The following is a 27,534-nucleotide window of genomic DNA, read 5'->3' as shown; positions in this document are numbered from 1 at the left end:
TTCCACTTCTCAGCCACCCTTTCCAAGTAATCAAATGCTCCTGGGCAAAAGCAGCTCCAAATGTTGGGCTTCATAGCGAGAATTTCTCTCTTTTCCCAGATCTTAACCTGGCAATTCCTCACTATCTTATTAGTTTTTTAATGTTTGGGGGTAATATTATTTTACTTCTTTTTTTCCCCCATCACAGAAATCTGCCTACTGTTTTATTTCATCCATATATTTTAGCCTTCTTTTTTGGGAGGTTTGTCTGTATCACCTAATCACTGATAGGAGGAAAACAGAGTCCTGGGGTTCCTTTTGCTTCACCCCCCACACCCCAGAGCTTTCCTACTGGCTTTAAAAAGTTACACTTAATATAGCTGTATAATTTACATTTTTGGAGAGAAATCGTGACAAAAAACAAGAGTCTTGACGGTATTCTCCTTCAAAGTTAAAAAGAAGCTTCTGACTTATCAGTCATGGAGTCACTAATCTAAAAAAAAATTACACTACTTCCTCGGCCAGAACTACTATACCTAACCACAGAATACTCCATAATTCTTATACAAAGATAATTTTATTAATGAAAAGATCACACAAAACAAAGTTTTTGTATTCAAAGTTATCTGTTTAAAATGTGGAAAAGGTAATATTTACAACATTTTCCATACAGTACATAGTTTTTATGCCTTAACAGAATGCTAAATAGAGAAAAAAACTGAGAGCAAATGCTAAATGGAGAGAAAACCAAAAGCATCAGAAAACCTTGTTCAGAGAATAATACGTAACAGGAAACAAAATTAAGAAAACTCCTTAATATTTTTAAGTATGTTGTATAAAAACATTGTGCCTTGTTTATTGGGACTACCTTTTTTCCATTTGATTGGCACTAATATCGCTATCACACTTTTTAATGTTCAGCAAAATCCTAGTGAGCTGCCGAAATGAATTCTACAAAATGTCTGAGAAGGATACAAATTTTACATTTGTATGATACAAAATTTAATATTCTAAATGTTAAAAAACAAAAGTTAAAACAAAGAAAAAGTATAAGCAACTGTAAGTGGTTATAATACAATCAATGGGTGGTCATGAAACATTAAAAAAAGGAAATCAATTACACTTGGCCTAATATACAAAAGACTAACATTTTATCTACTAACCCTTTAGGACATTTTATTTTAAATATGCAGAAGGATCAGTGAGCAGCATAATACAATCAACAGTGGACACTCTGAGTAAGCACCTTATTCCAGTCACATAATTTAGATCCGTGAAATTCCTCAAACAATGAGACTATACAATTTACACATTTTAGATGGTAAGGTATCAATAAGTGGGTTTTTAAAGTTAAATTCCTATTAAAAGACTTTTTGGTATATCTTTTTTTATAGTATAAAATAGCACTATTTTACAATTTTCTTAGAAATTCAGTGTAAAAGCTACCAAAGTGCTAAAACATCACAATAGCATGATAATAATACTTGAATAGGATTTCAAAAAAGTTCAAACACATATAAGCTTATTTCTAAATCTGTATAAAAAGATACAAGGATAAGTTTTAAATACCTCAGCAAAGAAATATCTTGATTTTATATCAAAAAAGTAAAATAGCATAGTATATTTTAAAATACTCTTAACAAGAGTAGAATCTTCATAAATAGAAAAGGAAGATTCCTCTAACTCTGTCCTCCCACACCATTAAAAAAATATTATTAACCTGCACATTTCTGTTTTCAGGTATACTGTTGTCATTAACCTTTGTGTGAAATGAGTCATATTATTCTTGAACTCTATTTTTTCCAGTATAACAGTAGGCAATGCAGCTTGAAGTGCAAAAGAAGAATGTAACAGTGGTTCTTACAAAACAGTGCATAGGTCACTTCCAGTGTAACGCAAATTTGCTTCTGAGTAATGAGAGAAAATGTTCTTCAAGTATCTGAATGACAACCACCTCCCTGCTCTTTTCTCACTCCTGAAACCGGGTGAACAAGTAGAGATGTGGAACCTTTGAGGCTGCTTGGTTCTGAAGAACTGGGGACCTGCAAACTGTTGCTCTGTGCCAGGCCAGTGTCAGTAATATCACTCTTTGGACTAATCCTAGATAAAAGAAAAAACGTTGACACACACACATCCACAAGCAGAAATATGATGCCATTTTTCATGAGTTTAACCCCTCACCAGTGTCCACCTTTATCAGAGAATAAGTAGTTAAAAGTCTTTAGGTGTACTTTAACACTTCAAAATACAAATAATTTTTGTTTTTATTTATTTTTGTTTGAGATGGAGTCTCACTCTGTTGCCCAGGCTGGACTGCAGTAGCGTGATCTCGGCTCACTGCAACCTCTGCCTCCTGGTTTTAAGAGATTCTCCTGCCTCAGCCTCCCAAGTAGCTGGGACTACAGGTGGGTGCCACCATACCCGGCTAATTTTTTGTATTTTTAGTAGAGATGGGGTTTCACCGTGTTAGCCAGAATGGTCTCAATCTCCTGACCTTGTGATCTGCCCACCTTGGCCTCCCAAAGTGCTGGGATTACAGGTGTGAGCCACCATGCCTGGCCAAATAATTTTTTAAAATATAATATTCACTGACTTCAGAAACTTCATCAAGCACTACTCATATATAGGCTGAACATGGAGTCTCATGGGGAATAGAATTAATAAGGCAGGATTCCTGTCCTCAGTTTAACAAATGTTTTATTGATTTCCCACCATGGATCAGTACTGTGTAAGAAATTGGGAACATAAAGATGAGTAAGACTTCAGCTTTCCCTTTGAGAAGGTTACAAATCTACTAGAAGATAAAGCATGTATCTAATTCCAATCCAAATATATGAAAGCTGCCATAGGAACACAGAGAAGGTGCATTTAGCCTAGTCTGAGAGGGTTAGGTAAGATAACTTTGAGATCTTAATGCAATTAGCTGTTTGCATTCTGGCTTATCTGTGTTTTGGTCACCTACGGCCATTGAGAAAACTCATTAAAGATAATGTCAATATTTTTTCATGTTCAGAAAATAAAATAATTTTAGATAAAATGACACATTATAATTTTGTATAGGGTGACACCTTTTAGACAGAATTAAAATGCAGTATTAATTAAAACTTAGCCTGTATTTCAGGTAAATTGCATTTACTTAAATGTACAAGGAAATCTTAACAATTACCACAGAAATGAACATTCCTACTTGAACAACATATATTAAAGCTGTTCTCAAAGCCAAGAATTAAACTACTAAATAGCATTATTTATAGGCTGAACCCAAACTTCCTTCGGGTAAGAGTACAGACATAATATATCACAAAATGCTTTCCAGATGTGTTACACTTGAATAAAAAATGTGTAATTCAGTATTTAAAATAGTGATGATTTTACATAAAATCAAATCTCACCTTCCTTCACTCCGTGCACCTTCAGATACACTGCCTGCCTGGCCCTTCCTGTCGACCTGTTCCCCATAGAGTCTGGAGCTGGATGCTGCTGGCGAGGCAGGTTCACCACAGTCCTGTTCTCTTAACCTGGGGGTGCTAGCTCCGTCCGCTCTCACCTCTCTCATTGATGTTTCTAGTGAGGTTTGGATTTCTGTCAAAGTTTCTTGTCCTAGGTAATCATGGCTAGTAATTGCTACTGCAGAAGTGCCATGATTTGCTGTAGCTCCTGTGCTGGTTCCCATGGATTTGGAAATGACCTTCAGCTTGTGTGAACTTGGTTTATAGTGCTTCTTTTTGTGTTTAACTTTAGAATTGTGCTTTAAGAAAAACTCACATGATTCCTGTAGTACTCTTCGACTTTCACTGATTGGACTGTAAGAAAATTGAAGGAGAGGATTTACTCAAATTACAAGTGTTACAGTAGAGGCTATAAAGGATATCACATATCTTTTGCCAAAAATCCTTAGTCACTAAGGTTGAAAATTCTATGGTTTATATTATTATAAAATCTGGGATTATAAATACTAGGACATAAATTGATTTTATAAAATCTTTTGGGTATACACTCTAAGTTGCTTTTGTCAGTATAAATAGTAAACTGGCAAGAAATTAAAAAGGCAAGAATCAAAGGATGAGGGCAAGGAGACTCAAAACAGCATAAATGTACTATACATAATACTGTATTTGTATCGTACATAAATATGTAATATAAAAGTAAACCAGAAGAAAAGGATAGAGAATACAATTAATGGGCTTCATTTAAATATAACTCTTTCCTTTCTAACATTAAAAATTAGCAAGTTACACTGAAATTAGTGTGAGTACATAAATATAAGATAGACATATAATAATAGTGCAAAAAATATCCAGTTAAATATGATTCTTCAGGTCTACAGTTCTGAAATAAGTTAATCAAACCAGTGGGGAACAATTTTTAAAAAGCTATAGTACATTGTATATAGTGTGTGTATAAATCAATATTGTTACAGAATATTCCATAAGTTTGAATTTTTAACATCTTAAGACAAATAAGTGAAAATAGGTCATAGCTGTGTGTAATAAGATTAAAGGTAGTAAATAATGGCCATAACACATCACTTATATTTGAATCATACTTTATAAGTTTTTTTATATATACTTAGTCTTATTTAATCTTTTATCATTGATAAAAAGGATAAAATTATTTAAAATGCTGTACCCAAAATAATGAATCCAATGACAGCAGTAATAATATTGGATATACTATAAATCATGAAAATATGCCTTTCATAAATCTTTCATTCATATTTCAAACAGAACAGTATATGTCAGACTAGTATAACAAATGCAAAAATAAAGCATGTCTCTTTCATGAAAAAAATTTCCAAACTTCAGTTGGCTAATCAAATTGAAATAATAGTTGATATAATGAAACTCTAGTACATTGAACAGTTCCTTGGTATTTGGATCTGCTTATTTAAAAACCGTGTCAGACAATTCAATCGTTTCTTACTCTCTCTTGCGATTTCGTTTAAAAAACCCAGCCCATTCTGTGCATGTCTTTTTGCTTCCAACCCAGAAGACAGCAGAGATGCCAACAATTAATGTCATCAGGTATTTTATCATAAATAAAGCCAATTCTGGTCGAGCTTTTGCTTTTGCCTACAAAAAATAGTGAATAATAATATTTTCAGTGATGCACTTAAAGTGGAAAGAAGTCTATATTATCCATATAATACGAAAAAAATTATAAATCTTCAACTGTTTTACTAAAAAGGTTTGAAATGATATAATGAAGCATGCTCTAAGTGCAATACATTTTTATCTAAATGCTGAACAAAGAAGCTTTATGAACCAAATCTCTAGAAAGGGGAAAATACTGAAATATATTTAAGAATAATCTCCTAAATCTTGTCATGATTTCCTCACATTTTTTTCTCGATAGATACAGTAGCCTCTTATAATTGCCAGAATATTTGCCTCTAAATATTTACCTATTTTCCCCCTCTATAGTCTACCACAAAAATGCATTTAAACTCATCATAACAATAAATATTTTACAGCTTTTATACATTATTAATATTTATATTATAAAAACTTGGTTAAAGTAAATTAAGTAAAATGTGAAAATTTCCTAAGAATTGAAATTATACTTTTCTTTTAGGCATAAACTTTGAAATTCTAACCTTAAACATTGCACAAGGGTCAAGATATTACATATTCTGCATTTCTTGCCTTTTTCACTTACTAATATTTCTTGGAGACCATTCTGTATCAGTACAAATAGAGCTCTTTATTTTATTTTATATTTTTATTTTTAATTTTTGAGACGGGAGTCTCACTCTGTCACCCAGGCTAGAGTGCAGTGGCATGATCTTGGCTCACTGCAACCTCCGCCTCCCTGTTCAAGCAAGTCTCCCACCTCAGCCTCCCGAGTAGCTGGGACTACAAGCGCACACAGCCACGCCCGGCTAATTTGTTGTATTTTAGTAGAGACGGGGTTTTACCATGTTGCCCAGGCTAGTCTTGAACTCCTGAGCTCAGGCAATCCGCCCTCCTCAGCCTCCCCAAATGCTAGGATTACAAGCGTGAGCCACTGCGCCCGGCCAGAGCTCTTTATTCTTTGTAAAGGCTGTTCCATTGTGTGAGTGAACCATAACTTATTCTACTATCCCTACTAATAGATATTTACTTCCAATCTATTGTCATTTGCAAATAATGTTGTAGTGACTATCTTGGTATTATTTAATTTCTCATATTTGTAAGCAAATCTGTCTATAAATTCCCAGAAGGGCAGGATCAGTGTACACACATTATAAATCTATACATACTGTGAAATTGCTTCAACAGAAGGTTGAACTAACTCTTAATAGCAAAGTCTGAAAATATGTATTTTGCTATTGTCTCACCACACAGTGGTTAGGACACCTTTAGATGTTTGCCATATCATACATGGAAATATAATTTAATTTAACTTTATATTTATTTTAATATAACTTTTTTCATATGTTTAAGAATAGTTTTTTCATTTTTATTTTCTGTGAATCTTTTTCCTACTCTTTTCTCATTTTTATATCAGATGAATGGTTTTTTCTTATTGATCTGTAGCAACTCTTTATAAATTAGAGAAATTAGCTCTTCAACTATGATGTCATATGCAAATAAACTTTCCCAGTTGGTCTTTTGACATTGACTATGGATTGGTTGTTGTTTTTGTTTTGTCACACAGAATTTAAAAAAAAAATTTTTTACTTAGTCAAATTTAGCAATCTTTTGTAATTTCTGTAACTACAAGAATATTATAGCCTTCTCCACTTGAAGATTGTAATTTTCTAATTATATCCTATATTTTATAATTTCTTACATAAAACATAAGAAACATAGATCTTAAACTTAAAAACCATAGATCTTAAACTTTTTAGCAGTATGTAATAATTTCCTCTCCCTGACCTTGCCAAAAAGACTGAGGAATCTAGGAGTCATTATTAATATAGCAGGATCACATTAAGACACAGCCCTCTTATTAAGTATATAGTAAAAACAAACTATGGGTAACAGATTATGGACAAGGTATAAGGCCAGTAAAACTAGTATCCCCACATACCAACATAAAAAATAGGTTCCACAATGTTATAAAGCAGTAACTTTCTGAAATATAAGCTATTATATGAAATAGTTTGACCTTTCCATTGCATAATTTGATACACTGTGATGGCAGTGCTCTTGTTCAATGCACTTAATACCACACAGAGTCAGGAATAATGTCTAAAATCTATTAAAACAAAACCAAATTTATATTTACAAAACTTCAACTAAAAAGCTTTAAGAAATTTTATATTTTCAGAAATTTACTTTTATTAATTTTAAAAATACCACCCTTATACTAATCATAAGAATCAGAAATATATAAAACATATTTTGTTACAACTGTGTTTTTTTCAGTTGAGAAATGACAGATGAGTCAGGCAAAAAGCAAATTCTGTTTTTGTAAGTATATACTATGTAAAAAGCTATAAGATAATATGATCAAATTAAATATATCCAAATAAGATTTTTTACTACTAACTAAAAAATTAAAAACAATTGCCAACGCGGCAAAAAGTGACTTCTGTTTTCCTCCCAATGTCAAGGTCTGTTCTTTTGACTCTGCTCTTTATTGCTATTAATCTGCCTTTGTAGCTTAATTTAATTTTTCAGAGAATAAAGGAAGTGCTTTACTACACAACTGAAGCTAAAGCTTGAGGAAGGAAGTCATGAAACATTCACCCCAGTTTCAGTTGATGTGTAGGAAATCCTTACCTATGGCTCTTGTATTTTCTCAGCTGAAATCAACTTTTACATCCATGACTAATACAAGTATATTTCCATGGAACATTTTCTACATTAAATGTAAATATAGACATAATCCAAGTGATAGCTTTTACCTGATAAGGACATGGGATATGGTACTGACGACAATGATCAGAGACCCAAGTTATCTCCCAGGTAATCCTGTTCACTTGCTCATAGACGTAACATCCGAGAAGTGTCACTAATGGCACAAGATACAAGCCGCTGAAGACTCCAATTCGAATCATAAATTTCTTTAGTTTTTCTTGGTTCCGGCCATCATGTTGTATGACTTGTCGAACATGATTTAAGGAAATAATGCCAGCTAAAAGAAGAGAGAGCCCAACAAACACACAAAGGCACAGTGGCAAGAGTACAAAGTAGCGAGAAGCATCCAGGTCATAAAGGCCAACAAAGCAAACTCCACTAATGTTGTCTCCTTCAACTTTGTTCATAGCAAGAAGCATAACAGTCAGGAAACCTGGTGTTCCCCACGCAACAGCATGAAACCACACTGCTTTTTGTTCAATGGCTTCACAACTCCATTTTCTTCCTGCAGCTAAGAACCAAGTAATGGTAAGAATCACCCACCACACAGTGCCAGCCATTGTGAAAAAATACAAAAGCATGAACAAAATGGTGCAAGCCTTATTTTGAGACCCTAGGACAACAGTGTCACCAAGTTCTAGCTTCTCATCTGCCTTATTGCAGGCTGTGCTATCGCCTAGCAAAAATCCAATGAAGTACATAAGAGATACAATGCTGTAACAGACAGAGTAATATATAATCGGTCTCTCTGGGTATCTGAATCTTCTAACATCAATTAAAAAAGTAAGGAATGTGAACAGAGTTGCACAAAGACAAAATATTGAAACTATTCCAATAAAACTTTTTGCAAACTCTAGCTCATCGCTTTGAAAATACATGTTGGGGCATGGAGGCGCACATTGGTCAATTCCCAGAAACTTATACCCTTGTCCCCCAGAAGTCTTAAGATGCCTTGGACACCAAAATCCAATGTCTCTTTGGACTTGTTCTGTTTTCTTCTGAGGACCAAGAAATTCTGTGTGTGGATCAAAAGTTACAGGAACAGTCTCATCACAGTATTGTAATCTGTAAAGATTATGAAAATTAAATATATGAAATCAACATTTTTATTGATTCACTATTTTAAGCTGCGCTTTCCAACTATAAAATATTACCTTATGTATTCATGATTGATGGGAAGAGATACAAACCTAAATGGATTACAGATAAGAGTTGAGTAGAAATTTTTGAAGTTGACTAAAAACTTGTGGCTGTTAATGGGGCCTCAACACAATAATTTATATTAAATACAAAGCAGGTGAACATGAAAAGGCACTTCCTTGGAAAAAATTAGCCAGTTAACAATTTTAAAATAATTTCTGTTTTTAAGGCTAAATATTTAAGAATTTATCTTAATTGGTAGCTTCCAGAGAAGTACTGGCTTGTCTCTTTATAGCATATAAAGTATGTCTTTATATCATATGAACTGTCTTGTCTATTCACTTTTATTTTCTCATGCCCATAAGAAAAGTGAAGCAACCATATAACTAAGGTGATGATAACTAAAATGACTGAAATGAGATCCTTCTCTGGATTGACAGGATAGAGTTCAAGTTTTTAAAGAAAGGCAAGTATGCCAGCAAGAGGTAGGCTGAGGACCAGCTTAATGAAGATCACCATTTTGTTCAAGTCAGGCTCTTTGCCTTCCTTGTTTATGGACAGTCCTGAGTGATAGATGGAGATATTTCCATCTCGTACAGAACTTTATCACTAAGTTGAGTTTGTATATACCAGTATTATTTTGGGGGATCTATAATGGTTTAAAAAGTATTGGAGGTTTTAGCCAGGTGCAGTGGCTCACGCCTATAAACCCAGCACTTTGGAAGGCTGAGGCAGGCAGATAACTTGAGGTCAGGAGTTCAAGACCAGCCTGGCCAACATGGTGAAGCCCTGTCTCTACTAAAAACATGAAAATTAGCCGGGCGTGGTGACAGGTGCCAGTAATCCCAGTGACTTGGGAAGCTGAGGCAGGAGAATCACTCGAACCTGGGAGGTGGAGGTTGCAGTGAGCTAAGACTGAGCCACTGCACTCCAGCCTGGGAGACAGAGGGAGACTCTGTCTCAAGGAAAAAAAAAAGTATTGGAGGTTTTAAATGAGAAAGCATTTTAAATATACCTTAGAAAGAACAGACTAAAACATATGCCCATAAAATGAAATACAAAAAAACATCTACCAGCTTTATTAAAACATAATATTATGTCAATTTTGCTTTATACATTTTAAAATAAAGCAATATAACATTATAGATACGGTGGGGACCCCTTTCTGGTCTTATTTCCTTCTCTCTCTCCTCAGAAGTATTCATTACCACAAATTCCATTTTTACTCTCAAACATTTAAAAAAATATTTTTATTACATTATTTACTAACCATAACCTTATAAAGTATTGTTTTTCAGGTTTTGAACTTTTTATAAATGACATCATGCTGTATATAGCATGCTATAACTTACGTTTTAAAATTTAACACTATATTTTCTAGATTTATCCATGTTGACAGATGTGGGTCAACTTTATTCATTTTATCAACTGTATGGTAGTATTCCAGTGTCTAAGTATATCACAATTTACTAATCATTCTTCTATGATGGACTTTTAGATTTTTTCCCATTAAAAGAATTAGGAAGAATCTATAATCAATATTCTTGTGCACGACTCTCTGTGTAAGAGTTTCTATGGGAAGGGATTTCCTAGGATGCAGGGTTAAGCATCTGCCATTTTACTATATATTACTAAGTTGTTCCTGAAAATGATTATGTATCTACCAGAAGTGTGTAAGTTCCACATAGGTTCTATAGTTTCTTCAGTCTAAAAATAAAACAAAAAGCTAACCAGTTTCTTTCCCCAATTTATTATATGAGGTCTCACTGTATCAGTAGAATAAATTACCAGCCTCCACTGTCTAGAGAATAGGAAAAAAAATAATTAATCAAGACTAATGTGGAAAAGGTCAGTGAATGGATACATTCATTCATAAGTTAATTGTGCTTAAAATCTTATTTTCTCCACATGAACTCTAATTGCAAACGATCAAGTCAGTCAGTATTCATCATGTTTATTCACTATCACAGAAAGGTCCAGATAGACTATTTCTCTTAAATATATGCCTGCATATGCCTGAGATTGAATTTTTTTTTTTTTTTTTTTTTTTTTAAATGGAGACTGGGTCTCGCTGTGTTACCCAGGCTGGTCTTGATTTCCTGGACTCAAGCAATCCTCTTAAATAGCTGAGAATACAACTGTGCAACACCATTCCTGGCTTATGCTAAGAGTTTTATATCCAAAAAAGACGATTCACCTTGCCAAAATATTACATTAACACTGGTCTGAAGGTATATGGAACAAGTACAGTCAGCATTTTGGTCTTAACGCAGTAGAATATTTCATGTTATAAAAACATCTGTTAAGCATGTTTGTAACGTTTTCACTTTGAAATGCACTTATTAATGATAAAATCTGTCATAGCATAGTGGCTGAGGTATGGAAAGACCTCTGATAAATCTTACTAGGACAGTGTGTTTTCATGAAAGCAAGTCAGCTATACCTTTGAGGAGAAAAAGTTTGACTATCATAATAAAGACAGGAAAATGGGTGTAAGGAAACAAGTATAACAGAAAATAAGATTCCACAGACTCTCAGGTGGTATGGTGGACATGCACTGCTGTGAGGAAAGAGAGAGAAATGAAGAGAAGGAGCACTGTGGGTCAAATGAGTGGAATTCATCTATTGGCAAGCTACCCGAGGATGGCTGGAGCTGGAAGTGAAAACAAAGTTCAGTTTACAAAACGCTTCACGTAGAAAAGAATGTGCCTGTGCTCTGATGAGCTGAGGAAACTACAGACCTCAAAGAATGAATGCACCTTTTTCTTTCAAGGCAAAGGCATTCTCCTGGGGAACTAAGAGCCTAATGCATGTCATAACACACAGTTCTGCTGTTTCTCAAATAATAGATGCGGCCTTCATGTTTTTACCACAGTTATGTTAAATCTTTTATTATGCTAGAAATCTTTCAATGAGCTAGATTTTATGTTTTCATCAGAGGTTCCCCTCTTTCTTTGCGTGTGTTTTCAAAGTAAATAAGATGCCACAAAAGTCTGAAGTTCTTATTTATAGAAATGAAAAAATATTCTCCAGTATAGGCCATACTAGAATTATTTTTATGTGCAACTGACCCAACTAACATTGTATAAAAGGATGTTTATGGGTTTGCTTTATATTAATGGGATATGGTTTAATGTAGGGCTTAAACAATTTTAAAAAATGAATTCTACTTCCCAATTCAATGTATCAAGCATTCTCAAACATGGATAAATTTGATTTAGTTTAATTATTTAAAAACTATCTATTTCTCAAAAAATCAAGTTACAAAGACCAAAACTCCAACAAAGTTAGAAACTAAGCATAGGTGCCAGCATAAATTTTTTCAAGTTATAACCTTCCCTGCTTTGAAACTGAGTAGGCAATCTCATAATGAAAGAGCAAGTATTTTCTCCATAGGCCTCACCATCTTCTCATATAAATATATCTTACTTACTGAATCTTCTCCTTCCCTCCACTAGTAGGTTCATGATGGCAGAAATTTTTGCCTGTTATGACTCTAGTGCCTAGAACAGTCCTGGCACACAGTAAGAGTGCAAGAAATATGAGTTAAATGAATCATCAGTTTTCTCTCCTTTGCTTTTGCTGTCATCATCCTTGGTGACTTGACCAAGAACAAGCCATCCACACTCTGGCTTCTTGGCTGTTTAGCCTCCTCATCTCCAGTGACTATCCCTAACCCACAGTGGCCACCCGTAATCAAAGTCACACAGGGAACCCTGCCACAACCTGCAAGTACATACTATCTCCAAAAATCAACTCAAGCATCCTGCCCTTCGTCTGCAAGTTCCTATCCTTGCAATTCATTTTTAAAAAAATTCTCATTATGCCTTAAAAAAAAAAAAAAAAAACCTCACTGGGATAGATCTCCTCCAGCTTGTCTCCATACATTAGTTCTTTTCTCTCTTCATTTCGCTCCCCATCCATTTAGACTTTCATAGGCTATTGTTTCAGTAACACCCTTCTCATTATCCTTCATTTTTTAGTGCACCTTTATCTTTGCACTGAATCCATCTGACAAAACCCCAACCACAACTATTTGCCTTCTCTGTGCTTAGTCCCAAGCATCCCACCACAGCTGGAGAAGTTCTCAATAGGCCAGATGAGATCCACCAATTCAGGATTGCCTGATTTACCTGAAATGTTATGAAGCCTCTCTAGTTGACTCATTCTCCTATGCTCCATAATGACCACTTCTCTCAAACACATATCCTTCTTTTCCAGACTCACAACAGAGGACCTCCTTGACTCTTATTATGTCACAATGGAAATAGAAACCATCAGAAAGAAATTCTTGCAACAACTCTTACCAAATACACAAACCTACCTATATCCACAGCCATCCTATCCCTTCCTACTGTTACAACAGATGTTCCTCCCATCCACGGTCAAAATGTCATCTATGCTTGGGATCCTACCTCCTTCTTAGAAAACTACTATTGAAGACTTCTTCTACCCCATATATGCTTGCCTCTTCCTTTTTCCTAGTAGTTCTTAAAATAGTTCTTTCCCATTAAACTCATAAACTTTCCTCTTTTATAGCCAACTTTCCTAAGAACTCTGTTTCTGGCTTCACTTTCTCCTCACTCCTTCACCTACTGTGATCTGTCCTTTGCCCCAATCACTTTAGTGAAATAGCATAGTGTAATATTCTTTTTGACTGGCAGCACCTGACATGTCCTCTGCCTTGAATACTTTTTTCCTTCGGGACACACATTTACTATTTGTTTCAGTTATAACCACATGACTGACATCTTGCCAACAGGAATGCATGTGGAAAAGGTGTAACACTTCCCATCTGAGGCACTCAAGAAAAGGTGTGGGTTCTCTACCTTCTCTCTCCCATCCACCTGGCTGACAGAGTTGCAGTATGGAAGTGTCCTGGATTCCTAACAGAAACTGCCACAGAGTGCTGCCCAACCCTCAGGAGACTGACACAGGTTCCATGCTCTATACAGAAGCTCACAGGATCATGCTACCCATTCCTATCTTAAAATATTGAAGACCTCATTGCTTTCAGCATAAAAATATGCAAGACGGGCCCTGGATGGTCTGACTGCTGCTTCTCTCTCCTTTCTTATCTTGCACTATATTCTTTCTTACTCTCATCACTCCAGCTATACTAGTTTTTGAATTCCCTGTATATGCCATGCTCCCTCACTCCCTGTTCAGGCTCTGCAGGGTCTCTGAATAAGCTATTCCCACTGCCCAAAATGGTCTTCCCTCCTCTCATTGCCTAGTTACCTCTGTCTTACCCTTACCCTTCATACTTTAGCTCAACAGTCATTTCCTTCGCTTTTCCCCAGTTTAGGTCAAAGCTATCATTATATATTCTCATAGAACTATCTACCTTTCCTTTGTTGTATCTATCACAGTCATAATTTTGCACTTATTTGCATAATTATTTGATTACTGCCTGTCCCTCTCACCTCACTGTAAGTTCCCTGAGAACAAGAACTGAGTCTGTTTTTTGCTCACCTTTGTGTCCACAACACTTAGCACTATAGTGCCTGGCATATATTAAGTGTGTAATAAACATTTTTGAAATTAAATAATGAAAGCCTGTCACTAACATCCCAGAGAGCTAGTACCAGTAGTAAAATACCATTAGTAGCTTTCCATGAAAAACATAATTTACCTGTCACATTCAAGCTCCTCAGGCCATCGGATCCCAAAAGTGTCAATTAATTTTTTGCAATCAGAATATACTTTCTCACAAAGTTTACGACAAGGTGGAACCACATGAATTTGCTCTGTGCAGGTTGGTACAAATGCCTTGCAGAGGAAAGTTTCAATGTTTGGTGAACATTCCAGATTTGCAAGAGGAAGAAAATGCTATTAAAGACATCAAGATACAGTTAGAAAACATTTTAATAATAGATGAATAAAATTAATATATTTACTGTTTAAAGTATATACTTTTTCACTTATACTCCAAAAGAATCTTTAAATCTCCCTCTACCAGACTTATGAACTCTTCATACACAATGGAATACTACTATTTTATTCAATCATATATTTTTTCAAGAAGACATGGATTATTCCAGGGAAATCACTTGTCAGAGTCACCAAGAAACTCCACATTGTCAAATCTGATGGTAAATTCCGAATGTTCCTTCTACTCAACTCTTAACAACAATCGACACAGTGGCTCCTAGCTTCCTCTTGAGGCCCCTTCCAGGACACAAATTCTCTTGGACTTCTAGCTGTCTCATTGGCTGTTCCTTTTCTGTTCCTCTTCCATTTCCCAATTATGATCACTGAAATGCTCCAGAGCTCAGTCCCCAAGACCTCTTCTCTATCTCTACTGACTCTCAGGGGAAACTCATCCAGCCTCCATCTCTACCATGAACCATAGACTTGAATGAGCATCTGCTCCGGGACAACTCCATTTGGCTGTTAATGGGCATCTCGAACCCAAAGTATGCAAAATACAACTCAATCCCACCATATTTCTGCCTCCCAAACACTCCCTTAGTATTCTCCATCTCAGTAAATAATGCCACCATTCACCAAGTTGCTCAGGCGAAGAATCTTACAACTCACTCTTTTTTCTTTCTTTTTTCTTTTCTTTTCTTTCTTTCTTTTTTTTTTTTTTTTTTTTTTTTTTTGAGATGGAGTATTGCTCTGTTGCCCAGGCTGGAGTGCAGTGGCATAATCTCGGCTCACCACAACCTCTGCCTCCCAGGTTCAAGCAATTCTCCTGCCTCAGCCTCCCAAGCAGCTAGGACTATAGGCGCATACCACCACGCCCAGCTAATTTTTTTATTTTTAGTAGAGACGAGGTTTCACCATGTTGGCCAGGCTGGTCTTACAACTCGTTCTTTACTCTTCTCTTCTTTCATCCCATCTCCAACCCATCAGCAAATCCTGTTGACTCTCCCTTTAAAGTATATTCCAAATCTGACCATTTCTCACTATTACCACCCAATCTAAGCCACCATTGTCTTTCACCTCAACTACTAAAATGGCCTCCTAACAGGTCTCACTACTTCCCACACTTGCTAATCTTACAGTCAATTTCCCAACCAATGTGATTCTTTAAAATGTAAGTGTATCCTTGTTCAAAGGCTCCAATAAAATAAATTCCAAAGTCTTTTCCAATTCCCAGGAGCCCTTAAATTTCTGGGTTTCCCGCTATGTCTCCAGTTTCATTTCTGGCCACTTTGTCTCTTATTTACTCCATTGCCACTAAACTGGACTTTTGCTTCTCATAGTTTCATGTGTATTTCTGTCTCAGAGTCTTTACACTGGCTGTTCCCCTCACCTCTTCACCCAGATAGTGAGTCTTGTGCCCTCATTTGAGCATTTGAGTCTCTGCTCAATTCACCTCAAAGAGGCATTCCTGCCCATCCTATCTAAAATTATTCTGTTCTTATCTTTCTCATTACCCTGGTTTGCATTTCTTTTAAGCCCTTATCACTGTCTGACATTTCATTATGCACTAGTTTATTTAATTTTTGTCTTCACCACTAGAATGTAAATTCTAAGAGGGAAAGGATTTTTTCTATTTTGCTCACTGCTCTATCTCCAGTGCCTAAAACAGTGTCTGCTACATGGCCACTTCTCTATATTTACAGAATAAATACATGATTCTCCAAAACAATAAATGAACACTGAAAAAGCATATCAATAAAACATTTCAGAGCATCAAGACAAAGATCATAAATGTTTCCGGGGCGGGGGGGGGGGGGGGGGACAGAATACATGTAACTAAATTAAACTGTGAATATTTGATAATATCAGAAGCTAGAAAAAAATGAAAAAATAACTATAAAATTATAAAGAAAAATGCATTTCAACCTAGAATTCTAGATCCACTCAAACATTTAGAGGGTAGACTACTGACATTTTTGGCGCTGTAAGGAATACAAAATTTAAACTTTCAAGCATCCCTGTTTAGGAAGCAACTAGAAGATGTAATATTCCTGAAATAAATTGAAGGAATATATGAATAAACCAGGAAGGCAAATAATATGGGACCCAGGAATTAGCTGATTCAACAGTGAAGAATGACAAGAGAAATTCTCCGTGTGACAACTACAAATCTAGTCCAGAAGCAATCAGAGCACATTTGACAGCAGGGCAGATGGCTGAGGAAGAAAGGTCTCCAAGGGAAAGGAGTGGGGATTGAGATTGACAGATTATATGTTATTTTGAGCACTAGGAAAATTGCTGCCAGGTGTATGACAAGTCTGTTAGGATATCTAAAAACAGTCAGACATTGTTACATAAAAAACAAAGCAAAATACAGCTACTATGTTAATTGTCGGGAGAGTATTAAAAACATAAATGTACTCAAAGTATACTACCTGACTCAGCAGTGTGCAATATTTAATATTTCTAGTAATGTTATCAGTGACTATTCATTTAATCAAAAACTGTATTAGAAGAAGTAAAAGTGGCAGGGTAAGATAAATGAATTATCAACTACCCTAATAGGAAAGAATAAACAGAAACAGCCTGAAGTTCTAAACTGATTAATCTATAACCAACAGAGTAAACCTGTTAGTTAGAATGTGGCCTGCATACCAGAGGAACACCTAAAAGAGTTCAAAGAGGGTGCCTCTCAAGCGCAGGACTGGGATGTGGGTGGAAAAGGTGGGTAAGGACTATTATTTTTCTGTTCAAAGCCTTTTAGTATTGAGGGTTTTCTTTTCCAGCTTTATTCAGGTACAGCTGATGTATGATAAACTGAACATGTATAAAGTATACAATTTGATAGGTTTTGAAATGATTATCACAATCAAGGTAATAAATATATCCCTCGCCACCAGAAGTTTCCTCTGGCTCCCTTGTCATCCCTCCTGCCCTTCCATTCTCCTCAGCCCCTCAGTAACTCTCACACCTGACAACAACTGATCTGCCTTCTGTCACTGCAGAGTGGCATTTTCTATAATTTTACGTAAGTAGAATCATATAGTATGTTTTCTTTTTTGTCTGGCTTCTTTCACTCAGCATCATTGTTTTGTGATTCAGTCATGTTATTTGATGTATCAGTAGTTCATTCCTTTTTTTTTTTAGACGGAGTCTCGCTCTGTCGCCCAGGCTGGAGTGCAGTGGCGCAATCTCAGCTCACTGCAAGCTCCACCTCCCAGGTTCACGCCATTCTCCTGCCTCAGCCTCCTGAGTCACTGGGACTACAAGCGCCCACCACCACGCCCGGCTAATTTTTTGTATTTTTAGTAGAGAGGGGGTTTCACAGTGTTAGCCAGGATGGTCTCGATCTCCTTACCTCATGATCCGCCCGCCTCGGCCTCCCAAAGTGCTAGGATTACAGGCGTGAGCCACTGCGCCCGGCCAGTTCATTCCTTTTAATTGCTGAGTAATATTTCACTGTATGGCTGTACCATAATTTTCTTAACAATTTACCAGTTGATGGACAGTCTGAAGTGCCCATGGGACATTTGAGTGTGGAATATCTACTAGCAGGCGGTTAAATAAAGCTATGTAGAGGTGAGACTTTAAGGATATGGATTTAAAAGTCATCAGTATAAAAGTGGTAATTGAAATAATTGGCTGAAACTACCTAAGGAGAACAAGTAGAGTGAGAGATGAAAATTCTGATTCAAGGGAAATGCACTGACTATATATTAGCATCTCCTTCCACTACAAATGCCATTGAAATGAAAGAAAAGGTTTAAAGGTAAAAAACAAAATCTATAACTGCATTAAAAAAATAAGGAAAGGGCTCCCTATAAGCTTTGGGAAATTTTTGAAATATAAAAAGAAGCAATGACAACTTCTTTCATCAGTATGGCCAATTAAATATCTCCTGCCACAAAACATTCAGGTTCTGGATAAAGTGCAACAAATACACTTTAAAATGCATTACTGAGCACTGTACACACCTTAAAACTAGACTTAAAACATATAAACAAAAAGCAATAAAACTGTAGGGAGAAATGGACAATTCCATGGTCATGAGAAATTTCAATATATCTTCTTTAGTAAATGAACAGTCAAGGAGACAAAAATTAATAGGTAAATATAAGCTTTGATTACAGACTACAATTAACAATTAAGTCTGACTTAAAGGGCATATACAGAACCCACACCCAACAATTAGAGGACAATAGCTATGGAGGATGTCAGACCAGTGGGAAGTTCCCCTGTCCTGATAGGGCAAAGTGACTTAGCAGAGACAGGGTTGCCACCGTTGACATATGTTATTGCTTTTATTTGAATGATGCTCTGAGATTGGATCCTTTGTCACCTCACAGGAACTTGGAGTGCAAACAGCATGGTACTTTCCTCAGTTTCCTCCATCGTGAGTGGGGGAGAGTGCCCAGACGGTGTGCAAATCCTCCTCTGAGCCTGAGGTAGGAGAAGAGGAGCTGTGGGCAACTAGTAAACTCTAGTAAACTCTTTGCTTACTGTCCCAAAAAAGCCTAGTTCCTAAATTTTTTGACTATCTGGTAATCAGATCCTTTGGTGGAAAGAATTAAAACACACCGTGTTTATTTAGTTCTTCTAACTCAGAAGCCATGATTAACTGGTGGTCAGCACTTAAGAAGTAATTATCTAGTTCAAGGGCAGGCAAAATGAATGCAATACATGTACTTTTGCTATACTAAAACAATTTTCTTACATGGAAAACACAAGTCACTTCCCTAATTTAATTCTTCTACAGTGCCAAAGTTGGCTAATCCAATAACGTTGATATTCCTGCACTGTGTGTAGGATAAACTGAATGCTGAAAACTCAGATACCTTCAGAGGCCAGCCAGGTAAACTCAAATGCCTGTAAGATGATAGGGAGTATTTGGGAAGTAGCTGCTACTCAACTCCAGCAGACTATTGTTTGGAAATGGGGGCACAGAATTGTCAGATATATCCATTTTTCCCAAGAAAACAGAACTTAGATTGTTATGTATAATTTCCCAAATTTTAGATTTTGGCACTTTAATCTATACATTTGAAACAGGACCCCCTCCCCCTCCCCACCACACACACACACACACACACAGAAAAATCAAGTCTCAGTTCAGATCCAGTGTGGGCCACCAACTTCCAAGTTCAGTTGCAGATGAACAGCCTTAAAGAATTTTAGACTTGGAAGGGACTTCAGAGAAAATTATTTTTGAAGTGTATGTGTGTCTGTGCATGCACACATACACATTTTGCCAAGAAACATCTTCCTTAAATAAGAAGTTAAAAGGACCGGGCGCGGTGGCTCAAGCCTGTAATCCCAGCACTTTGGGAGGCCGAGACGGGTGGATCACGAGGTCAGGAGATCGAGACCATCCTGGCTAACCCGGTGAAACCCCGTCTCTACTAAAAAATACAAAAAACTAGCCAGGCGAGGTGGCGGGCGCCTGTAGTCCCAGCTACTCGGGAGGCTGAGGCAGGAGAATGGCGTGAACCTGGGAGGCGGAGGTTGCAGTGAGCTGAGATCCGGCCACTGCACTCCAGCCTGGGCGACAGAGCAAGACTCCGTCTCAAAAAAAAAAAAAAAAAGTTAAAAGGAGGCCGATATACTAAATAAATAAAAGCACAGTTTCTTGGGCTGAAAAGGAAGCTCTCCCTGCTGAGATACCTCTCACCATTCCCCTTTGCTACCAGTGACCTCAAAGTACCTCCAGAGATCAAAGATGGAAAACCACTGACCTAATCTAAGCCCTTAGATCAAGCGAGAAAACTGAAGCCAATTTCTTATTAAAATTGTTACTCACATTCCAAAATGTACTCTGAATTAGAAGCTAGGTATCTTTATTCCTGATTGAATGCTACTTTTACCAATGCTTTGGCTCATTTGGTACTTACCAAAAACCAGGCACTGTGCTTTTTCATATACCATTTTCCTTTATCACAACTTGTTCTCTCCACCTTGCAGCTGAGGCAACTGAGACTCTGAGAGGTTAAGTAACTTGTACAGTCACAATAGTAGTAAGAAGCAGAACTAGGACCAATGTCTCTATGACTCCAGAGTATGTCCTCTTTAACCTTCACTCTGTGCTGCTGTCCATTTCTCCCTGAAAATTACCCTTTCCCAAAGTACAGCGACAGACAAAAATGCCAGTGAGGATGAAGGGAAGCAAATATATCAAGAGGATTGGGACTCTTCCACATGAAAGAAACTCTTCAGTTTAAAAAAATTAATGTTCACAGAATACATATCAAACACTTTAAAACCTCAAGCTATGTTGATCACATTCCAGATGATGATGTATCTCCTGAAGCAAAAGCAAGTATTCCATCATATAGAATACTTTCAAAACAAATCACAGCACTTTAAATAATGGGTAGTCAGCCTAGTACTGAACTCGTTATACCAATCTGTTGAAACATAACTAGGAGGAACATATTTTCAGTCTTTTGAAGTAAAAATCATGATAGAAATATTTTATGTTCTTCCTCAAAATGTCCTGGGTACCATTCTCAGAAACCAAATCTAACATGACACATTGAGATATTTCTTATGTCCTTAATTTTATGCTATGAATTTCATCATGTTATTAAACTAGCATTTAGCATGGTAAATGCCAAACCTGTGAATTAAACTCATGAATTAAAGTGCAAATCCATGAATTGAGTAGATATCAAACCTGGTCACATCAGTCTGTTCCTTTTACTCCTCTTTAGTGATACCACCTTCTTCAACTCTCTTAGTAACACAGTGCCTTCGTGATCTCACTTATAAACTCCTCCTTTCTAATAACTATCAGTGTTGGTTCTGAGATTCTACCATTTAATAACCAAAACAGTGCTACTTATTACAGTTTCAAAACTCAAGAAATAAAAGGTCAGCTCCTTTAAGGAAATGGTCAGTCCCTGGCAGAAATTCCTGGAAACAGCAGTTACTATTAGTACTGGCAGAGATGAGAAAGAAGAGGGCATCTGAGAAGGCAATTCACATCTCTATCGTGAAAAACAGCCTGAGCCAACAGTAAGAAAAATGAAAAATGAGAATCAAAATCAAAATACATGGAGTATTTTATATAATCCTTCGTTGGAAATAATGCCAGCATTTTAATTCTAACTAGGTTCTAACTCTTCTTTAATTCTAATACTTTAATTCTAACTATTTAATTTAACTACCTGTGCTCCCTTTGGCAGGTAGTTTTCTGTTTCTGAGTCTCAGAGGATCTACCAGTAAAGTGAGAGTGATGAACTAGATGACCACTAAGGAGATTTATGGCTCAAAAGTTTAGGAAGAAGGTAACAAAGAATTGAGTAGAAGGACTGGAGATCAATTTCAAAACAACTGTAGGTGCTACAGTGAAATTTTCTCCTTGGTAAGGAATACTTTTTTTTTTTTTTTTTTTTTAAAGAGATAGGTTCTCACTCTGTGGCCTAGGCTGGAGTGCAGTGGCACAATCATAGTTCACTGCAGCCTCCAGTTCCTGGGCTCAGGTGAGCCTCAGGCCTCAGCCTCCCAAGTAGAGAGAGAGTCTGTGTTGCCCAGACTGGTCTTGAACTCCTGAGCTCAAGTGATTCTCCTGCCTCAGCCTCCCAAAATGCTGGGATTACAAGTATGAATCACTGTTCCCAGAGAGTAGCACTGTTTTGCACTGTGCTGTAGAGTGAATATTTACTATTTGGGGGAATCCAAAAGTAGGTAAGACACCATGGAAGCTAAGAGGGATTCAGGGATACAACCTGGCAATGAAAACATAGGCTCTTGACCTAAGCTTGGCCATTTGTATACTCTGGGTATTGTGATTCCTGGGGAGAGGGTTATGCAAAAGAACAGATATAGTCAGATTATTTGAGGAAGCTGCAATGCGATCAGTAATTCTTGCAGTGGCCAAATAAGCGTCCAGTGACAATGGCTCAGGAAGCATCCAATGGTATTGGCACTGGTGACAAACTAATCCTGTGGTATGACCTTAGCTATGCCCCAGTTCCCTTTGCTCCTCCTTACATTTTGAACCTGGTTCTCCTGCCTTCCCATTGATCTCACAAGCTGTCCAATATCTATCCATTTTCGGCTTAGTCAGAATTAGTTTCTGTTGTTTGTAATCAAGAAGACCAACCAGTACAGAAAAAAAAACATACAAAATGGTTTGCAAGTGATCTCAGCAAAACAGGAGGAACTCTAGAACTGGGTTTCTGGTCTGAGGCCAAAGGCAGTGAGCATCCTGTTAGTATTTAAAGATGGAAATCTGGCAACCCATGGCAAAGTGAATTAAGTTATCCTTGTAAGCACTTAGCTTGGTTTTTGCTTAGCTTCTCTGTACATATTAGAGTGATGTGCCCCGTGAACATGAGGCTATGGGAGATCAAATGAGTGGCTGCTGCCAGAGAACCAGAAAATAATATAAAAAGCATGAGTTATTCAGATTGTAGGGTAAAGTGGGACTTCTAATGGTACTGCTTGGTTTAGGAAGAGAATAACAAACTGGCATCTCTGAATTTTTGACTCAAGGTGGGGAGCAAAACACTAGGCTGGGCACGGAGGCTCACACCTGTAATCGCAGCACTTTGGGAGGCCAAGGTGGAAGGACTGCTTTATGCCAGGAGTCCAAGACCAGCCGGGGCAACACAGCAAGACCCTGTCTCTTAAAAAAAAATTAGCAGGTTGTGGATGCACACAGCCCTGTAGTCCCAGCTGCCTCTGGGGCTGAGGCCTGAGGCTCACTTGAGCCCAGGAGTTCCAGGTTGCACTGAACTATGATTGTGCCACTGCACTCCAGCCCAGGCAACAGAGTGAGACCCTGTCTTTAAAAAAAAAATGAAACACACACACACACACACAACGACTAAAAGGACTTAAGGCTTAAGGAGTTGAAAACCAAGCAGTTTGATCTGCAGGTGGCTAAATTATATCAGTTTAATGTGCTTCCCATTCATGTAAGAGACCTGGTGATATTGTAACTAGGAAACAGTGAGACCCAGAGTTCTGCAGTGGGGACACATGACAAGGCTCAGGATATCACAGAGTGCTCGGAACCTGCAGTTCTCAAGGTAGACCCTTTCTGTAAGAAGAAAATAAATAGCCCCCTGCCCCATCCCACCAGTCTTCAATGTCTCAACCTATAACGAGAGTTTCACCCCAGCATGCCTTGGGAGCATCAAGTCAAAATCGAATCTGATAAAAAGACCTACAAACTAGTTGTAAGACTGTAATTTACATTGGTTTCTGAGGGTTACAAATTGAGGAGGAAATAATACAATTTTAGATGGGGCTAAGACTTACTGATACGGGGTTTATTTCTCAGAGATTCTAGATTCAGTGTGCTAGCTTCAGAGACTGGGCTTTTGGAGGTAAGATGATAAATGGGCTTTTGACAAGGGTTCAGTGAGACCTAAATCCAACCCACTGCAATTTTCCAAGTTCATGTATGTACACTTAAAATAGCTGTATTTAGCAAAAGCACAATCGTCATATTTGTTTCCTGGGTAAGTGTTATTATGGTAGGGACCAAACAAAAACCATTAGGGTCTCCCTCCCTACCATGATAGAAAATCAAAAACCATACTGCAGATTAAGGGGACTTTCAGAGATTGGCAACACCACTAGAAACACACTCAGGGGCAACAGTTCCCACCAACTGCTCATTTCAGCTTTCCAGTGGATTGTCTTAAGCAACCTCAACTCAATTGGCTAAGGTGATTCTCCAGATGTGGTCTCTTTCCTTTAGCAAATAGTAAAGCTCAGGCACCTTGTGTGCCTCTCTAAGCTAGCCAGTTCTTTCTTCTACAAAAGCAATTTGTTCTTACCCAGCAGGTACAGCAGCATATCTTTGCCAAATTGCCTTAGTGCTGTGGTTCCCAACGAGTGGCCCCTGAGTGAGCAGCATCAGCATCCCCCAGGAACTTGTTAGATGTGGAATTTTTCCACACCATCCCAGACCTATTGATTCAGGGACTCAGGGGTGGAGCCAGTGATCTGTGTTTTAACAAGTCCTTCAGATGATTCTGATGCACACCAAAGTTTAAGAGCTTCAGCCTTAGGGGAACATCAGCTCTTCAACTCTGTGCCTCAAATTCAGTCAGTGAAACATATCACCGACTTCACAGGACATCACACTAATCTATCTTATCGAAGACATAAAGATGATGAGGCCATAGACATGTACTCTAGATGCCACAGTAAGACACAAGTGCAGATGAGGAGATTAACCCTACGTAATTAAAAGGGACCTTGGCTTTTGCTACTAGTTCCTCATAGAAACTAAACAGGAGAGAACATCTAGAGATCATCAAGTCAAGTTACCTCTCATGAATTGAGTGTTACTGAACTCACTAACTCATGATGTCAGGGACCAGTTGCATTCCATCTTCAAGTGGCCGGGTAGATCTCAAAGATATGGGAAAGTAGCACATTCTCAGAATGCCTGCTTCTGCCATATTATAATCCTTTCCTTAAAACACACCTACGGCTTCAAGGAGAGTTCCCTCTGACCAAATGACTCATGAAGAAACAATTACAGCCTGGCTTACAATAGCTGGCCCCAGCGAAGAGTGAGCTACTGTAGGATTATAACTCCATTCAGAGGTGACCCTAGCAGGCAGAACTTCAATCACTGTCTATGTTATCAGTAGAAAGATGGTCTCAGGTAAGAAGTTACATTGATTCATGGGCTATAGCTAATGGTATAACAAGATAGGGACTTGCAAGCAACAAGAGCTTGGAAGACTTCTAGAGAACTGGTATTAGGAGTCCAGAAAAGCAGTATGTGACTGGACTTCTCCAAAATGGGCCTATAATCTCAAAAATAAAATTTTTTTTTGCATGTGAATGCAAACCCAAAGGTCCCAAGACAGAGGAGGCTCTTAAATGTGTAGACTAAATAATCTACTCTGTGGATGTCAATCAGCCTTTTCTCTAGTTATACCAGTATAGGCTTAATAGGCTCAGGAACAAAAGGGTCATGGTGGCAGAAGAGTGCCCAGATCCAATAGCATAGACTTCTCCTTCTTGGGGTGATCTGGCTATTGCTGAGAAGTTCATTTGCCAGAAGCAGAGCAGTAACCAATCTTAAGCCCTCAATATGGTATCATGTCCCAGCAGGATCAACCAACTATCTAGTGTCAGGTTAAGTATCCTGGATCCTTTCTATCCAAGACTTGTCCTTACTGAAATCCCCTGCTTATAAGTTCCCAAGTAGACCATACCTGTGCCAGCATCTTAGCTGTAGCATGTTTCCTTACAGCCTGAGCTTGAATTCTAGCCCACCTGTTGATTCTATGAGCTACCTGCTACTCTTATAATAAATTCCTTTTCTACTTAACCAGTCTGGGTACCCTATCTAAGGTGGAAAGGACATAAAAACAAAAACAAACAAACAAACAAACAAAAACAAAAACCTTAGAACACAAGGAAAGGAGGCTCCTTTTTCAGAGTTAAAAGAATTAAGAGCTATATAAAATCAGTGAAGAAATGACCAGGGCAAAATAATATTAAAGTAAGTCTAAAAGTATTTTTTGGAAATGAGTAAACAAGGGCAAAAAAGTAATCTAAGAAAATAAGCCGTTGTCAAAAAGTAGAACTGAAAGTACAATGACAAAAACAGACAGGTTGTTTTACATTCCCTCCACCAGAATATAAATTCTGTGAGGTCTGTTTGTACATTACTGTATGTCAAGTACCTGAACAGTGCCTCAAATATTTATTTATTTAGGTATTCAAATATTTGTTGAATGAATAAATACCAGCTGATCCTCAGGGAAAGGACCAGCTAGCTCCTGATGCTATAATAATATGATAATGGAAGGAACCATAATATGGGCCTGGGGTAGGTGGCACTGTAAGATCCTGAAGGGAAAGTCTGGGCTAGAATTTTAATTGAGAGGGATCAAAAGAAGGAACTGTTTGGTTTCTTAAAAATATATAAAGCATAACCTAAGCAGAGTGGTCCTGTGGCAGTATCTTGGCAGTGCCTTGCTTCCCTGAGTACTGAAAATATGGGATATATAAACGTTTGTCACTTTTCTGAAGCATGAATCAGAATCCCACTGATACATGGAAGCAAGCCACAACAACAGTGAACAAGACCAAGTGACTCCAAAGCATCTGATGCTAAGCTCAGGATTTGTGCTTTCTACTCATGGTGACATACACAGTAACTCCCATGCAGTGAGAAAAGTTATATTTCTTGCTCTAAATTGGCACTAAAAACAAAGTCGATTTACAGTGATGGTGATGAAAACTGAGTGAAAGAAATTTAAAATGTGGTTGAAAAAAGTGATGAACCTTAGAAAAACAGGCTCACTAAAGTCTAACGGGGCCCTTAAATGTTTTCAGTTACACGTCACTGGGCAAATACTGTTAAAGTGGTTATAAAAGCCTCGAGTAAATTCTTTGAGAATGCCAATGGACTACTGTATAGGAAAGTGGTGCAAATTTTGTTACTTATTTTCATGAATGTGATCAATCTCAGGCAAGTCACCTTCTTTAAAAAATGTAAAGTGGAGTCTGGAATACAAGAGAATAAAAAGCAGGAATTTACATTATTTCCATAATGGAAAACTTGTTATTTTAAAACTATTTCTTGTGAGGGACCATTAGAAAATTTAAATCATTTCTCCAAAAGAGATTTCCTTTGGAAATTAGACAAATGTACATATTAACTGATTGATACTACAAAGGAATTGATCTAGAATCAATTTTTTTTAAATGTAAACCTTAGAACTTGAAAAACTACAATTCTGGGAAAGCTACATATTCAGGTACACATTCAATA

The 27,534-nt window shown here is 37.3% G+C and overlaps 1 protein-coding gene across 1 annotated transcript in view; it reads right to left on the bottom strand.

Annotated features, from left to right (window-relative positions):
- Positions 1–537: 537 nt before the first annotated feature.
- FZD6 (frizzled class receptor 6) overlaps positions 538–27,534 on the bottom strand; it is a 34,228-nt gene continuing 7,231 nt past the window's right edge. Inside the window, exons 3-7 of the mRNA XM_023225453.1 lie at positions 14,542–14,738; positions 7,814–8,831; positions 4,903–5,051; positions 3,372–3,782; positions 538–2,079 (exon numbers count right to left, since the gene is read on the bottom strand). Of these exons, the coding sequence (XP_023081221.1) occupies positions 1,911–2,079; positions 3,372–3,782; positions 4,903–5,051; positions 7,814–8,831; positions 14,542–14,738 (1,944 nt within the window). The 3' untranslated portion in view covers positions 538–1,910. The remainder of the gene's footprint in view (positions 2,080–3,371; positions 3,783–4,902; positions 5,052–7,813; positions 8,832–14,541; positions 14,739–27,534) is intronic.

The sequence above is a fragment of the Piliocolobus tephrosceles genome, chromosome 7 (genome assembly GCF_002776525.5).
Source record: "Piliocolobus tephrosceles isolate RC106 chromosome 7, ASM277652v3, whole genome shotgun sequence".
NCBI lineage: Eukaryota > Metazoa > Chordata > Mammalia > Primates > Cercopithecidae > Piliocolobus > Piliocolobus tephrosceles.
Note: the sequence above shows the minus strand (reverse complement) of the source record. Positions and strands in the feature narration are given on the sequence as shown.